General features: G+C 45.8%; 1 protein-coding gene across 7 annotated transcripts in view; it reads left to right on the plus strand.

Moving 5' to 3' along the window:
* DHX30 (DExH-box helicase 30) overlaps positions 1-17447 on the plus strand; it is a 40356-nt gene that overhangs the window by 4234 nt on the left and 18675 nt on the right. For 4 of the 7 annotated variants that reach the window (XM_076007290.1, XM_076007284.1, XM_012771131.3 and 1 more), the window contains 3 exons: positions 2323-2377; positions 8858-8953; positions 17024-17154. In XM_076007290.1, the coding sequence (XP_075863405.1) occupies positions 2350-2377; positions 8858-8953; positions 17024-17154 (255 nt within the window). In that variant the 5' untranslated portion in view covers positions 2323-2349. Of the gene's footprint in view, positions 1-2322; positions 2378-8857; positions 8954-10066; positions 10096-14387; positions 15225-17023; positions 17155-17447 lie in introns of those variants that run through there. The other 3 variants (XM_076007294.1, XM_012771132.3, XM_012771130.2) reach the window with 3 other exon arrangements.

The raw sequence follows: 17447 nt of genomic DNA on the forward strand, positions 1-17447 counted from the left end.
CAATTAGCCAACTAAAAATATATAGAAAAAAAAATATATATATATAGAAAAAATTAACTGGGCATGGTGGTGAATGCCTGTAGTCCCAGCTACTCGGGAGGCTGAGGCAGAAGGATTACTTGAGCCCAGGAGTTTGAGGTTGCTGTAAGCTAGACTGATGCCACAGCACTCTAGCATGGGTAACAGAGTGAGACTCTGTCTCAAGAAGAAATAAAAATAGGGCCGGGCGTGGTGGCTCACGCCTGTAATGCTAGCACTTTGGGAGGCCGAGGCGGGCGGATTGCTCAAGGTCAGGAGTTCGAAACCAGCCTGAGCGAGACCCCGTCTCTACCAAAAAATAGAAAGAAATTAATTGACCAACTAAAAATATATATACAAAAAGTAGCCGGGGCCGGGCGCGGTGGCTCACGCCTGTAATCCTAGCTCTCTGGGAGGCCAAGGCGGGCGGATTGCTCGAGGTCAGTAGTTCGAAACTAGCCTGAGCAAGAGCGAGACCCCGTCTCTACTATAAATAGAAAGAAATTAATTGGTCAACTAATATATAGAGAAAAAATTAGCCGGGCATGGTGGCGCATGCCTGTAGTCCCAGCTACTTGGGAGGCTGAGGCAGAAGGATTGCTTGAGCCCAGGAGTTTGAGGTTGCTGTGAGCTAGGCTGACGCCATGGTACTCACTCTAGCCTAGGCAACAAAGTGAGACTCTGTCTCAAAAAAAAAAAAAAAAAAAAAAAAATTAGCCGGGCATGGTGGCACATGCCTGTAGTCCCAGCTACTCGGGAGGCTGAGGCAGGAGGATCGCTGAGCCCAGGAGATTGAGGTTGCTGTGAGTGAGGCTGATGCCACGGCACTCACTCTAGCCTGGGCGACGCAGGGAGACTCTGTCTCAAAAAAAAAAAAAAAAAAGAAATAAAAATAAAACTAGTTAAGGTTACTGCACCTAATTCAGGCTTACTGTATTATTAAAAACTTCTGTAAGTCTGAGTTTGAATATTTTTTTTAAATAAAATTGTTAAACCTGAAGTGTTCCTTTTATTTTGGTCATCTCTAGGTATATTCCGTAGTTAAATATACTAATAAGGAAAGTGCACCAAAACATTTGGCCAATAGTTGTACTTTAATATTTGTTATTTCAGAGAGACTCTGCTTTGAAAGCTTTTTATTCTGAATCATCTACAGTTACTCTTTGATACTGTCAGTCCAATCTCATTCCTAGGGGCTTGACTAGGTTTTGTGAAAACCCAGTAAGCCAATTTATCCAGAAGGCAGTTATCAGTCCTATTTTTTTTTTGTGACAGAGTCTCACTTTATTGCCTAGGCTAGAGTGCTGTGGCGTCAGCCTAGCTCACAGCAACCTCAAACTCCTGGGCTTGAGCAATCCTTCTGCCTCAGCCTTCCGAGTAGCTGGGACTACAGGCATGCACTAGCATGCCCGGCTAATTTTTTTTTTTTTTTTTTTTATTTTTATTTTTTTAAGAGACGGGGTCTCGCTATGTTGCCCAGGCTGGAGTGCAGTGGCTATTCACAGGCGCGATCCCACTACTGATCAGCACGGGAGTTTTGACCTGCTCCGTTTCCGACCTGGGCCGGTTCACCCCTCCTTAGGCAACCTGGTGGTCCTCCGCTCCTGGGAGGTCACCATATTGATGCCGAACTTAGTGCGGACACCCGATCGGCATAGCGCACTACAGCCCAGAACTCCTGGGCTCAAGCGATCCTCCCATCTCAGCCTCCCGAGTAGCTGGGACTACAGGCGCGCGCCACCGCGTCCGGCCCAGCTAATTTTTTCTATATATTTTTAATTGGCCAATTAACTTCTTTCTATTTTTAGTAGAGATGGGGTCTCGCTTTTGCGCAGGCTGGTCTTGAACTCCTGAGCTCAAGCAATCCACTTGCCTCTGCCTTGCAGAGTGCTAGGATTACAGGCATGAGCCACCACGCCAGTCCTAATTTTTTGGTGCTACGTGACAGAAGGGTCTGATATAGGATTTAATTTCTTCGTCTCAAGGAAATCTGCGAGTATTGTGATGAGGTAGAACTATATGTCTCATGATGAAATGCATACCTTTCTGTTTAATAGGACTCAGGGAGTTTTAGAACAGAGAAAAGAACAAAGCTCAATTAGGAAGAAGCAAAGACATGTAATTATGTTACAGGGGAGCTGGCCTTCCCATCCTTAAGACTGGGGAGCAGCAGTTGTGGCTCAGTAGTGGAGAGCTTCATTTTTCTTTTCTTATGGACGGCACTTTCTGTTTTTTTAAAGCCTTCTTTGTGGGTTTCTGGATCAGGAATATTAACCATTGCTTCTCCATTCTCCTTCTTTTCAGGATTCCAGCTTTCCTTCCTGGCCAGAAATGTTCAGCCTGGACTCATTCAGAAAAGGTAAGGACAGCTGTGCTTGAGACCTATACCCTTTCTCCCTGTGATGGGCAGCTGTGAAGGTTGTGAAAATCCCTCACCAATGTATAGTCTTCAGACCTTTCTTTGGGTGATTTTCCAAAGTCCTTTCCTAGCTTTTGTCTTGCATGGTGCTTGTAACCCGTTATCACCCCTTGCCCTGGCCATTGTGTACATTTGCCACCCTCCCCACAATGCCCTCTTCAACGTACTCACTGCTTATTGAAATCCTATGTATCTAGGCTAGTGTTTGTTTTACACTATCTCTTCTTTTCCTAATTCTGTCAACCAAATGCAATCTTTCTCCAACTTTCTTTAGTGTAGCGTCTATACTTTCTTGTGCTTACTCTATTCCCAATCATTGCATCACCAGATTGGAAGCTCCCTGCAGCTAGGGCCTGTTGTGTTCTTTTATCATGCTTAGTACCTGGCATAGCATTTTGCATGTGGTAAGCCTCAGTAAACACTAGTAGAAGTGGATTGACTCCTTGTACCGCTGATAGGTCATAGAAACTCTAGCAAGTCTTGAAATTAGTGCTCTATAGCAGATGGGTTGAGGGGGTTGCATAAGCAATGGCAGAATTGAGCTGTGTTAGGCCTATAGGGCAGAGTTCAAGGTCTGTTTGCTGGAAGCGAATAGCTGGGGAGGACTTCAGGGCTGGATCTTGAGGGCTTTGTATGTCTTAGAAACATGGCTTTTCTCCTTCAAGGGAATGAAGGATAAAAGGCTTATAGCTTGTATTGAAGGTGATATGATCCTGTCTGAGCATATTTTATAAATAAATGCAAACCATAATGGAACTTCCATAACTGCTGATTAAATAGATTTTCCCAATTGTGTCTCCTCTCCAAGTTATGTTTCTAGAGGCTTGGGAAACCATGGCTAAGTGGTGCCATGTGTAGCCCACTGAATGGGGCTAAAGGAGGACTCAGAGCAACCTCTTCCTGCTTCCTTGTTTGTCTCCAGCCACCATCTGTTTTCATATTGCTTGGAAAAATTAATTCCTTTTTTTTTTTTTTTTTTGGCTAACTGTATCTAAAAAGGGAAAAATTGAACTTGAGTGTGGACAGCACATTTTTTTGAGCTGAAAATTAAGTATCACTTAATTGCTTTATGTTTACTTACTAACCAGTGGGTTTTGTTGTCTACCTACTTGTAAAAGATGGATGAAAATAGTTTTTTTCTTAGCCAGGCATAGTGGTGTGTGCCTGTAGTCCCAGCTACTCTGGGAGGCTTAGGCAGGAGGATCGAGCCCAGGAGTTTGAGGTTGCTATGAGCTAGGCTGATGCCATGGCACTCTAGCCTGGGTAACAGAGTGAGTCTTTGTCTCAAAAAAAAAAAAAAAAAAAGGTTTTTCATGGTGGGAATGTCTCTGAATTAACAGTACTGATTTTGTAAAAAGATGGAAAGCCCATTATAAACGTGATCCTCCTTTTTCCTACATTATTTAACTCTCTGATATGATAGGGAGATGGTCCAGGTGAGAGAGTATTGGGACAAAACTCCTTTACAGTTTTGTGGGAATCAACATAGCCTTACTGAGCAGAGGCTCTGGACCCAGATGCCTGGTTCACATCACAGCTCTGTCCCTCACTGCCCAGGAAGGTTTGGGCAGGTGACCAAGCCTCTTTGTGCCACATTTCCTCATGATGTAAGTGGGCCAAATCATAGTACCTGTCTCATAGGGTTGATCCAAGGATCAGATGAGCTAATACATATAAAGAGCTTACAACAGGGCCTGACCCCTTGTAAACTCAAAATCCATGTTATCGTTAAGAGCTTCAGGACATAATACAGTCTGATTTTGGATCTTGCATTCTATTTTTTGTAGAGATGGGGTCTCAGTCTTACTCAGGCTGGCAAACCTATCTTTTCATGGTTTCCTGACTATAAGGCTAAATGTCCTCTCCTGTCTTCTGAATGCAGGTAGCACTTGTGGTTTGCATCATGACTTTAGCAATTGGTTATGTGTGGCCTTGTGACACTTTTATTGTCACACTTTTATTGTTGTATAGGGCTGTTCTTTATCTATTTTGGAGTTTTCTTTTTACATATTTCTTTGTTCCTCATGATGAGATGATGAGCTCCCTAGGGTGTTATGAACCTTGAGAGGAAATGTAATGTGGTGTTGGTTGATGATGTGAAGCTCGGGGCTCCTTAGTCAGGCTGGCTGGGGTTTGAATCTGGTTCTCACTAACACTTGCAAGGTGTTAACTTACCTGATCCTGTTTCCTACCCCTTTCTTCAAGGGTATAGTGAAGATACTAGAGCTGATATAGGAAGAACACCTGGCTGTGGTCTGCGCCTAGCTCTTAGCCTTGAACCCATGATAAATGTGAATAGGGGGATCTCTTTGAGTTGCAGCCCCATAGCCAGTGTTTTACTGGAGAGCTATAGTCTGGCCTCAGTATGCAGTTTGCTGTGAGGCTACATGATTGAGCACCTGCTGTGTAGGAGACACTAAGACAGTTATATTTCAGAGATGTTTTCTGGTACTCAGGAACTTATAGTCTCATTGGTATGGGCCATTTGATGGTTCTGTTGGGAATAGCTATGTAATTCCATGCAGCATTGTGGATGGTGGCCCACTGGCTCTTGTGGCTGGCTACCATCTTTCCTATTATGTAATTCAACAAAGCTGCTGGCACCTCCCATCTAGAATGCTCATGTGCCTGGTAAGTTACCTGTTACTGCCCTTGCCAGCATCTTAACATAGGTGTCTGTTCTCTGAGCTATAATGCCATCAGAATCAGGCCACAAAGAGCAAGCAGAGTGTTTTACAGTCAGCACAAAACTTTGAAAAACACTGGGTCAGTAGCAAGAATGTGCATTTTTTTTCTCCAGCTACATGGTCAGAAGAGGGCTCACTGATATTGTTGGAATGTAACAACTTTCCTCTAATTGCTAAAAATGCTTAATGAGATAATAAATAATCATTAAATCATTTATTCTTTTTTTTTGAGACAGGGTCTCACTTTGTTGCCCAGGCTAGAGTGAGTGCCGTGGCGTCAGCCTAGCTCACAGCAACCTCAAACTCCTGGGCTCAAGCAATCCTCCTGCCTCAGCCTCCCAAGTAGCTGGGACTACAGGCATGTGCCACCATGCCCAGCTAATTTTTTCTATATATATATATTAGTTGGCCAATTAATTTCTTTCTATTTATAGTAGAGACGGGGTCTCACTCTTGCTCAGGCTGGTTTCGAACTCCTGAACTCGAGCAATCCACCCGCCTCGGCCTCCCAGAGTGCTAGGATTATAAGTGTGAGCCACCGCGCCTGCCCCCTGGCTAATTTTTTAAAAATTTTGTAGAGGCCGGGCGAGGTGGCTCACGCCTGTAATCCTAGCACTCTGGGAGGCCGAGGCAGGCAGATTGCTCGAGGTCAGGAGTTCAAAACCAGCCTGAGCAAGAGTGAGACCCCGTCTCTACTATAAATAGAAAGAAATTAATTGGCCAACTAATATATATATATATATATGTATATAAATTAGCCGGGCATGGTGGCACATGCCTGTAGTCCCAGCTACTCGGGAGGCTGAGGCAGAAGGATTGCTTGAGCCCAGGAGTTTGAGGTTGCTGTGAGCTGGGCTGACGCCACGGCACTCACTATAGCCTGGGCAACAAGCGAGACTCTGTCTCAAAAAAAAGCAAAAACAAAAACAAAAAAACAAACAAAAAAAACTTTGTAGAGACACGGCCTTGCTATGTTGCTCAAGCTGGTCTCGAACTCCTGGCTTTAAGTGACTTCTAGCCTTGACCTCCCAAAGTACTAGGATTGCAGGTGTGAGCCACTGCACACAGACATTTTTTTTTTTTCTTTTTCCCAATCCAGCATCCCTAGATATGAATGAGAACCTTCCTCAAACAGGAATGGAGAGGTTGAGCTGGTCATTTCCAACCTTAGTTTCAAGGTAGAACTAGAATTAGTTTCAAAATAAATATTTCTTTTTTTTTTTTTGAGACAGAGTCTCGCTTTGTTGCCTAGGCTAGAGTGAGTGCAGTGGCGTCAGCCTAGCTCACACCAACCTCAAACTCCTGGGCTTAAGCAATCCTGCTGCCTCAGCCTCCTGAGTATCTGGGACTACAGGCATGCGCCACCATGCCCGGCTAATTTTTTGTATATATATTAGTTGGCCAATTAATTTCTTTCTATTTTTAGTAGAGACGGGGTCTTGCTCTTGCTGGTTTTGAACTCCTGACCTTGATCGATCCTCCTGCTTTGGCCTCCCAGAGTGCTAGGATTACAGGTGTGAGCCACTGCGACAGGCCCAAAATAAATATTGATTCAAGCCACTTAGTTCTAGAAGATCCTACAAGTACTTCTGCTGTAACACTATGTATGTTTTCTGTAAAATCACACATCTATGGTATTGTTAATGTAAGAGGTCTTCTGGGAAAAATTAGGGCAATGCAACTACAACTTTATGACCAGAATATGACAAAACAATAATTGGAGTCTGAGAAGATGCTTTGGACCCCCTAGGCAGGCAGCTAAGTATGATGCTAAAAATGTGTAATGAGCATTCTAATGAGAACAGAGCTGGCAGTTGCTGCAATGCAGGTGGAGGGGAAGCTCTGAGCCAGCAGGGTAAAGGAGTGTGTGCAGCTGGGAGTGTGGGGGAGAAGGGTCTGAGTGCAGGTGCTTGCTTTTTCTCCCCAACATTTTTTTCCACATTTTCTTATGAAAACTTTCATAAAGAAATTATAAATACCCATGTATCTACCACCTTGATTCTGTATAGAGAGTTTTAATTAAAAAAATACATAGCTGAAAGAGCTTTTTCTTTTCCTGCTGAAGATTATAATTCTGCCCCTGCTTTTGTAGCTCTCTTGCCTTCAGAATTTTTTGAAACAAAAGTTCTTATGTTTTACTGATATCATTCCCCTATGTACCAATTGTATATGAGCTAATTTGCATTATAGGAACCGGCATTTTTGTAGCAAAACAGGCGGTTTCTCAATTGTCAAGTAAGTGTGGCTGTTTCTTGGTACTCCTCTCCTCTCTCATTTCTTATACTGAAACCAGTGGTACAAAGAGAGCAAAGAGCCCCATGCACCTTTTCTCCCAGACTAGTGATTCTCTGATATTATCAACATTTAGGTGGTTTAAAAGACTGTAAGTGGCTGGGCGCAGTGGCTCACGCCTGTAATCCTAGCTCTCTGGGAGGCCGAGGCGGGCGGATTGCTCGAGGTCAAGAGTTCAAAACCAGCCTGAGCAAGAGTGAGACCCCGTCTCTACTATAAATAGAAAGAAATTAATTGGCCAACTAATATACATAGAAGAAACTGGCCGGGCATGGTGGTGCATGCCTGTAGTCCCAGCTACTTGGGAGGCTGAGGCAGGAGGATCACTTGAGCCCAGGAGTTTGAGGTTGCTGTGAGCTAGGCTGATGCCATGGCACTCACTCTAGCCTGGACAACAAAGTGAGACTCTGTCTCAAAAAAAAGACTGTAAGCCTTCCTTACCCATGCATTTTCACCTTCCCATGGAAGACTCAGTGAATGCTTTAATTTTAATTAATATACCTCAAGTTTTGGGGACTTGTTAACACATTAACTGCCAAGTGAGTTGTATTTAAGTCACACTAGTTTTGAGCCCTGGGCCTCATGAAGCATATGTAACTCACATTTCTCTTCACCTTGGAAGCCTCAAGAACTCTATTTCAAGTTGCATATAACTCCCACACAGAAAACAATAAAAAATAACATAATTTGCTATAAGTTAGAAAGGATCATTTTGTTTTCAAAGTTTTTATTCTATTTTCGTAATAAAACATTGTGGCCCTAAGGAAAAAATTTTTTTTCGAGTGTGGCAGTCAATGTGTTAAAAATATATTTTGTAGGTCACTGATAGGTAGCATTTAGTCTCCAAATGAATGGAAATATTTGGAATGGCAGGTTATTCACTTTTAGAAAGAGGGAGAAGGCTGGTAGGTGTGGATCTGGTTTTAGCTCCCAAGCTGGACTCCAACAGTCAATGAGTTGCTGTCTTTGCCCAGTTGTTAGAGGGAAAGAGTAATTTGAGGTTTGCTGGCTGAGGTGCCCATAGTAAATGCTTAGCTACCTTAAGTGGAAGATAGATGATCCTATGGTCTACCTGGTACTGTGGCATTCAGTTTTTAACTGCTGTCCTGTCTCATCCTTACAACTTGACTATAGAGAAATATATAAGATGAGTGTTAAGCTTATAGAGGGTAGCTAAGGGAATAGGAAGAGTTGAGGACTTGTCTGAAAGCCAGGAAGGGCTCTATATAAGGCTATCATGTATTAACATCTGTGTAAGACAATTGCTTTCTTCCTGTGTGGCATTGTTAACATTGTTCTTCAGAACCTGAGACTGATTCCCAGTGCTGTCCAGCAGCCCTGCTGCCCAGAGCTCACAGATGCTCTTGGGTGTGTCATTTCAGGAGTCTGTTACTGTGAGGGGTGAGAACATGTTGCCCTGATGCCCTGTCTCTTTCCCCAGATCGGGCCCAGCACAGGCAGCGTCAGTGCAAACTTCCCCCACCCCGCCTTCCACCCATGTGTGTCAACCCTGCCCCTGGAGGGACCATCTCTCGAGGTAAGGGAGGAACCATGCCTCTCGCAACAGCTTGGTCCAGGGTCTGGGGAGGCGGGCGGCAGTGGGAACCCTGGTGCCAGGGCCATGGGCCTCTGGAAAGTGAGTGGGGAGGGGTGGGGTTAGCAGAGCTCTTGGAGCCCTGAGGGAGACAGTACTTGGAAAGGTCTGGGTTTTTTCATGATCCTTCATCACATGGCTTGGTCCCTACAGTCCTCCTGGGCCTCCGTGTATGGCGTGGAATAAAGCCTAGGCTTAGTCTGGGTGTTCAGCACCAACATGGCGAATCTGCAGGGCTTGGGTCTTCCAGGCTTCTAGAAAGTCCCTGGCTCAGCTAGCTCAGAGAGCAAGGTGCTTGTAGCAGGGCCAGAACAGAGAGCCCTAACTCAGCCCACTGTTCTCCATCTTGGAGGCTTTGGGGATACGCAGCAGATCACTTCCCTGTCTCCCTTCCTGCACCTCAAAGCACTTTACTGACATCAAAATGTGCCTCTCAGTCCATTTGGCAAGGTGGGCTGTCCCATTGATTGTGGAGAATGTTAGAGCACCCAGATAAGTGACAGCTTGCCTCAGGTCCCACTGGTACACAGGGACAGGGCCAGTAATAGGACCCAGGGAAACATCTCTGCACAGGAGTGTGTCCTGTCCTCCCTCAGACTTAGATCTTTTCCAGGTCTGCGAAGGCTAGTGCTCCTGGTGGCCTTTTTGACCTGCTAGCTGCTCTTCTCTGCTCCATAGGCTACCTCTTATTACCCCTCTGCCTAGCAGAAAGAGCACTATTTTAGGTCATAGAATTTTTGCGTCATCTGGAGACAGCATGTCTTCTCTAGACTGTAAAGTGCTTTGAAGGTCAAACGCTCAAGAGGGGCACAGGGAGCACAGAGCAGCTCAGTTTCTGTGGCACATGCTGCTGCCATGTTCCCAGGCAGTTTCCACGAGCACCGCCCTCCTGCTGCAGTGGCTCTGACTACTGACAACGGTATAGAAATAAGTACTTCCAGCCCCTCTGACCATTTGACTTAGGTTTTAAAGAAATGCCACCCCCCTACCGTTACCAAAACAAGAGTTGATTGCCCTTTTTTTTTTCTTTCTTAAAATGCCCTGTAACTCGAAAAGGCTGAACGTTAACATTTCCAACATGGCAGGTGAGTGGCTCTGAGAGTGTCAGATGTGCTGTGGCTAAGCTTGAAGATGGTTAGTTGGGGTTAACCAGGCAGTCGGGTAGGCAGTGCCTCCTTGAGCACATGCAGAGGAGAATGCTGATCATGGGATGGGCAGTTGCCCCTTTGGGACAGTCCCACAGGTGCCACGCTCTCTCTCCTGGAGCAGCACAGACCCCTGAGCCTGATTGTCTCTCACAGCTGCACCTCCAGAAGGCATCCATGGGTGTGTGCATCTTTGCTTTCTCTCTCTCTCTTTCTCTCAGCCAGAAGCAACAGACCTCTTAGCCCTCATATTACTATTAGGTCTTTCTGCCACGCTTTCTATTCCCTAGGCTTTACTGGTGCTTCTGTCCATACAGGGAGGTGTGTGTGGCAGAAACAGTCTCTCTGGTGTTCAAATAAGGAAAACTGCTCAGAAAATAGTGGCCACTTGTGTCAATCACAGGGCTCATCAGAGTCAGATTTGGAATTGAAAAAAAAATCACCTCCTTTCCCACCTGCTTACCCCACACTCTCCTGCCAGCCTCTTACTGAGACCTCCTTCCAAGGTAAATGGTGAATAAATCAAGAAACTCACCCCTAAGTGTCCTCTGTGAACCTTCCCCACTCACCCAGATTTAAGACACAAGGTGCTAGAAAGCAACATGGGATAACACTTCCCTCTGGCAGGATCTAGAGGATCACAAAACCGATCTTTTCCGCCTATTCCCTCATAAAAATATGTCCCCCCTTCTTGATATGGTGGTTTATAAGGGACCTGAGGCTTTACATAGGTGGAAGAGAAAGCTTTGACAGGTGACCTGGTAGAGTGGTCAGGGTGCCCTCCCGGCCCCTGTAGCTTCTCTTACCATCCTTTCTTGCCATTTTGAACATCTGTAAAATATCTAACTATGATTAAGTTGCCAGAATGTTGGTTGAGATCCCCAGTTGGTTCAGGTGTTGGTGGTCCCTTCCATTTTCCCTCCAGAAATTCTCTGGTATGCCCCAAAGCCTGAACTATCTTAGGCTTTCTCCCGTTGCCTTTTCCTGGGGTCTCCAAAGTTTGGGTTCCTAAAATCTCCTCCTCTGTATTCAGCAGTTCTTTACACCTTAATTCCATCCTACCAGATATAGTTGTTTAGCATATTTAGTACCAGATGTCATGCCTGATCCAGAAGTGGTCAGAGAGATATCTCAGAGCCAGTAAACCCTTTGTTTTTTCAGAACTTCCCTCCTTTTTCACAGGCAAAGGAATCGACTTTCATCCAAGAACATGGAAGAGAAGGCTTAATGTTGGTGGAAAGGAAGAGGGGCATGTCGGAGCCTCTGAAACTTTCTTTAGGGTCCTTTAGAGCAGGGCTTGGCAAACTTTTTTTATAAGGGTCAGATAGTAAATATTTTAGGCTGTGAGGGCCAAATGCTTTCTGTTGCAGTTTTTTACTCTGCCATTATAACTTGAAAGTAGTCATAGATAATAACTAACATATCATAATAAAATAACATAATAAACAAATGAGCATGGCTACGTTCCAATAAAACTTTATAACAACAGGCAGTTGGCTGGATTTGGTCTGTAGGCTATAGTTTGCCAACTCCTGTTCTAGACTAAAAGGTTCCAAGTGCTGGTGTAAAGAGTTACCTTCATTTTACAAGAGTCAGTGAGGTTTGTGGAGGTGAAATATTTCCTCAGGGGACTCTAGCTGTTAGAACCCAGTTGAAGTAAATGAAATAGGAAAAGGAAACAGAGAGCTCCCTAAGAACCAACTAACTGGTTGGCATCACTTGGTTTTTTTTTTTTTTAATTTTAATTTTATTATTATTATTATTATTTGAGACAGAGTCTCACTTTGTTGCCCAGGCTAGAGTGAGTGCTGTGGCGTCAGCCTAGCTCACAGCAACCTCAAACTCCTAGGCTCAAGCAATCCTCCTGCCTCAGTCTCCCAAGTAGCTGCGACTATAGGCAGGCACCACCATGCCCGGCTAATTTTTTATATATATGTATATATGTATATATATACATATATATATAGGCCAATTAATTTCTTTCTATTTATAGTAGAAACAGGGTCTCGATCTTGCTCAGGCTGGTTTCAAACTCCTGACCTTGAGCAATCCGCCCGCCTCGGCCTCCCAGAGTGCTAGGATTACAGGTGTGAGCCCCCATGCCCAGCCTGTTTTTTTTTTTTTTTTAATTTTAGCCTACAGTTGAGCCTAATCACTTGATGTTTTTTACATAAAATTTCAAACATCTCTTTGAAATACATTTTCTAAAACAGAGAAAATAGTATAATGAATCCCCATGTACCTGTCACCCAGCTTGAACAATTAAGAAGTCATGGCCAATTTAGCTTTGTATGTATCTCTTCACTTTGGCCCCTTTAGAAGCAAATCCTGGAAATCATAGCATTTCAACCTTATGCCAAGTGGTTTTCAGAGTAGAGTGCTATACTGAGGGCTTCCTATAGTGTCTTGAGGGCTCAGGTCCTGCTTTCCAGGTGTGGTCTTTCTTGGGTGTTGTCTCCTTAGCTTTCAGACACCACAGTTTCAAAGGTTTTCCTCATCAATTGCTGCCACTACCAGGCCTGGTAAGCTTCTGGATTTTTTTTTTTTTTTTTGAGGCATTTGGGTTGCTAACAATCCTTAAAAACTACTCCTGAAGCTGGGTGGATAGTGATGGTTTTGGCAAATTAATGTGCTACCTGGGCCGGGTGCGGTGGTTCACGCCTGTAATCCTAGCACTCTGGGAGGCCAAGGCAGGCAGATCGCTCAAGGTCAGGAGTTTGAAACTAGCCTGAGCAAGAGTGAGATACCGTCTCTGCCCAAAATAGAAAAATTGGCTGGGCATGGTGGCACATGCCTGTAGTCCCAGCTACTCGGGAGGCTGAGGCAGAAGGGTTGCTTGAGCCCAGGAGTTTGAGGTTGCTGTGAGCTAGGCTGATGCCACAGTACTCTAGCTGGGGCAACAGAGCGAGACTCTGTCTCAAAAAAAAAAAAAAAAAAAAAAAAAAAGTGCTACCTGGCCAAATGCAAAGCCCTTAGAGAGTCATGTTCTCCACCCCCAATATGGATGCTCTGGCTAGGAGTGTTTAATACGGATGGTGTCCCCTGGTGGCAATTGCTGTGTCAGACGTTTGCTGCCAAAACCACCTTTCCGTTTTGCCCCTTTTCTGGTAAAAACCTTCTGAAGAGTAAATGGAGGAGCTAGAGTTGAAGCCTTACCACCCTGCCCAGGTCTGTCTCCAAGGGACTTGTCCTCCATTGCCTCAGATCTCGGAGGGCAGGGGCTTTTCTAACAAAGCACTTTGCAGGGCCTTTTTCTAAATATTCCCATTTGATCCTAACAGCTGTACAAAATGAATAGAGCAAGTTTGTCCTAATTTTCCCAGTTGATGAAATTGCCCAAGGTTCTCAGCTGGCAGGTGGTAGAGTTGAGACTAAGCCCAAATATTAGGACTCAAATCCCATGTTCTTTCCATAAGCCAGCAGTTCTTAGAATGTGGTCCCAGACCAGCAACCTCAGCATCACTTGGGAACTTGTCCCCCACTCCCCTACCTGGGAGCATATATTCAGGTTTCCCTGAATGTGTATACTCCCTGGGAATGTGTTAAAACACATACAGATTCTCAGGCCCCATGCCAGACCTAATAAACGAAAAACTGACGGTGGGTCCCAGCAATTGTTTTTTTTTTTTTTTTTTTTTTTTTGAGACAGGGTCTCGGTCTGTTGTCTGGGGTAGAGTGCAGTGGCGCCATCATAGCTCACTGCAAACCTCGAACTCCTGGGCTGAAGCGATTCTTCTGAATAGCTGGGACTACAGGTGCGCACCCCCATACTTGGCTAATCTTTCTATTTTTTGTAGAGACAGGATCTCGCCATATTGCTCAGGCTGATGTCGAACTTTTGGCCACAAGCGATCCTCCTAAAGTGCTAGGATTACAGGCCTGAACCATTGTGCCCAGCCCAGCAATGTGTCTCAGTAAGCCCTCCAGGAAATGATTGTAGTCAGATCTAGAATTGTAAAACAAACATATCCCTTCCTCCCAGTTTACCCCCAGCTGCACTGCCAACTTCTGACCAAGGTCTTCTTTCAAGACACTGAGACCTTGAGGCTCCTTGCTCTGCACTGTCACTGCCCACAACATGCAGAGTCATTCTGATTTCCAGCTGACCCAGAACCCTCTTCCTCAAGGTCATAATAGGCAGAAGAGGACTGAGCCTGGCAAAGATCCAGGCATAGTAGTTTGGAAATGGAATTCTAACTGGCTTTTTTTTTTTTTTTTTTTTTTTTGAGATAGGGTTTTGCCACGTTGCCCAGGCTGGTCTTGAACTCCTGGTCTTAAGTGATCCTCCCACCTGGGCCTACCGAGTAGCTGGAATTACAGGTGTGGGCCACCGTGCCCAGCTCCATCTGGCTTTCAAACAAGTAGGAACAGCATTTTCACTGCTGGACCAACACAGTTCTTGGCACAGTGTCCAAAGTTGGATGTTTTCACCTTCCACTGCAGTCCTGGCGATTAAATCTGGTCAGCTTACATTTAAGAGGTTTTCTCTGTCCTGGCTCCAGGTTCTTCACCAGGTTTAATTTGTAAGCCATTAAATAAGATTGGGATGCAAATTTGCTAGAGGCATGTGAGAGGTATTTATGAACAATTGGTAGGACCTAGCGGGAACTAGGTTCATTTCCTTAGATAGATATTGAGCTAAGACCTAGCACCATTTCTCCCCTCAAAACCCCATTCCGTCTTTCCTCAGATCCGGATGACTAGTACAAGGGTTTGGATACACTGGGCAGCGATTTCAGCAGGGTCCAAGCCCCCAGGGTCCTCCAGCCGGCAGGGGGCGCGCGGCGCTCGGATCCGCCTCTCCCGCTCTTCTCGTCGGGTCTTGCGGCGCTTTGAGGCCGCGGGGGTCGGTGGGAGCGAGATGGCGGCCGTCAGGAGGCTCATGGTGCTGGCTGCCGGCGTCTCTCCGCGCCTGCGGCCACTAGGTCCCCGCGCTGCTGGGCGACAGGGACGCTCGCGCGGCCTCTCGTCAGGCTGCGCCTGCCCCGACCACACCAAAGGGGCCGCCGAGGCCGACTCGGGGATGGCCCCCGGCAGGCCCGGGGAAGGCGACGGAAGCATGGTGAACGGTGAGGGCGGAGGCGGACGGGCCTCTACGCCCTTGACTCCTGGGAATGGCAGAGTTATGGGCGCAGACGGGGATCGACCGTGGCGGGCTGGGGTCCTCTCTCCGGTATTGGCCGAGATTGCCATCCGCTGGCGGGCCCCGGCCCTGCCGTTTATAAAGCTCAGCGTGGCACAGGCCCTAATGGGGACCCCCAGAGTGCCTGCACCGGGCAAGAGTAGGTGAGGGATGCGGGACCTCGAAGGAGTGGGAAAAACGGGTAAAAGTGCATCTCCTGCCAGATTCGTGGACAAGTGTTAGAGCATCAAGGTTGAGCACACCCTCATCAGTGTGGGAAATAGCCCCAAACATGCCTGGGACCTCTGGATCTCAAATAGAGACAGAATGACTTCTCTGGTGGACTCTAGTTTTGTGCTTCCTGAGTAGTGCAGAGAATGAAACTGGTGAGAGCATCCCTACCCATCAAAGATGGATAGAGAGAGCCAGCCTTCACCTACCTTATAGAAATGAAGGGAGTCTCAGTGCATATCTGTTGTTATCCCTGCAGGTCTAAGTAGGCTCATTAAAGTTGGGTTCTTGTGTGGCGTCAACCCCCCTTGAGTCTCCTTAGATACTCGTTTCTAACTGGTTGATTCTTAGTTGCTTTACAAATGATCACTTAGAGGGCGGCAGTACCGGGCATCCTCCATCCTTTCCAGTTGACATAGGAGTGTGACCTAAGGAAACACAGTCTCAAACCAGGCAGCGGGGTTACATCAGAACTGGAGGAGCTTTTTCAAAATATGGAGCTTTCCCCAGCATCGCTGCCATTCTCAGGTGCCCTATAGGGAACAGGATGTTCAGTGCTGTGAAAAAGCTTCTCAGGTGATTATGATGCACACAGATACACATGTACGTGTATAGAGGTTCTACTTTGGAGCTGCCAGAGACTGGGGGTGGAGAATGAAAGGGCCACTTATCTCCTCCACAGGTCTTTGGCCCTGTGTCTCTTGAAGGGCCACTCTGGTGTTTTAGGGCCCTTCATTTTGTATCTTGCAGGCCTCTTGATGGCCTTGCCAATCCCTGTGTCTAGCTCAAGCTGCCTTTAGGTGGTTATCTCACCCATTTGTGCTCTGAGATTGATACAAAGAAAGAAGTGAGATACCTGTCATTGTACGTGATACATCCTTTCTCTCCTTGACTCCAGAAAACTTGATGGAGGAATAGCTCATACATATGTCTCAGCTCTAGAGGTCTTTAATAATTCCCTATACATAGTCTGGCTCTATGGAGGCCTTCTGCAGAGTGCTTAGGTACAGTTAAGCGCTACGCCCTGGTATTCAGACTCTGGATCTTATAACCGAGCTACATGGGGCCAGTCCTCCCTTTAGTGTGTCTTTAAGAAGGGCCTTGCATTGTCTCGATCTCCAGTTTGTGTGTGTGGTGAATTATTGTTTTGTTTTTTTTGTTTAGTGTCTTCTTTCAGACATCAGAGTAGGGGGGTTTATTGACCATCCAGGCTTCTGTGACTGATGTATTTTATCATGATCTTGGGTGGGGAAGAGGATGCTGGCTGGTTCCCTTCTGTGGTGTGTGGGTCATTGTCCCTTCTCCTTCAGGAGATGGTCGTGCACGTGGCTCTGGTCTCACTCTCTCCTGTAAACTATAAAGCCATTCCTCTCTCCTTTTCTAAGATGCTCCTGGGTGGTTTGGGATCATGAGCTAACATCCTCAGAATCCAGCCCAGGGTTGCCTTGATACACACCTCATGGAGTTTTTAAAAGAAAAAGAACAACTGTAATGTTTTTGTTCTTATTTTCTTAGCTTCTAGGGACCTATTAAAAGAGTTCCCACAGCCCAAAAACCTTCTCAACAGTGTGATTGGAAGAGCCCTCGGTATCTCACACGCAAAAGACAAACTAGTCTACGTGCACACCAACGGACCGAAGAAAAAGGTAACTCTGCTGATAGCAAGGAGAAACATTGGTCTGGCTCAGAGGATACTGGCTGCCCTTTTCTTTCTTTATTGTGAAGGAGGCTATAGAATGGGTTTTCTGAATTAAAACAGCAGAGACTCTCAGAGCAAAGCTATGTTTGAAGAAGAGCCAGAAACACATGCCTGGTTTAGGGAACACAGGGCAGATGACATGAGGAGTTCTCATCTTGTCTGAGACAGACTCGTACACTAATTCCTGATTTTGGTCTCCTGTTAAGGAACTAGGACTGCAGAGGATTAGAGTTGATGATG

This window comes from Microcebus murinus, chromosome 1 (genome assembly GCF_040939455.1).
Source record: "Microcebus murinus isolate Inina chromosome 1, M.murinus_Inina_mat1.0, whole genome shotgun sequence".
Lineage (NCBI taxonomy): Eukaryota > Metazoa > Chordata > Mammalia > Primates > Cheirogaleidae > Microcebus > Microcebus murinus.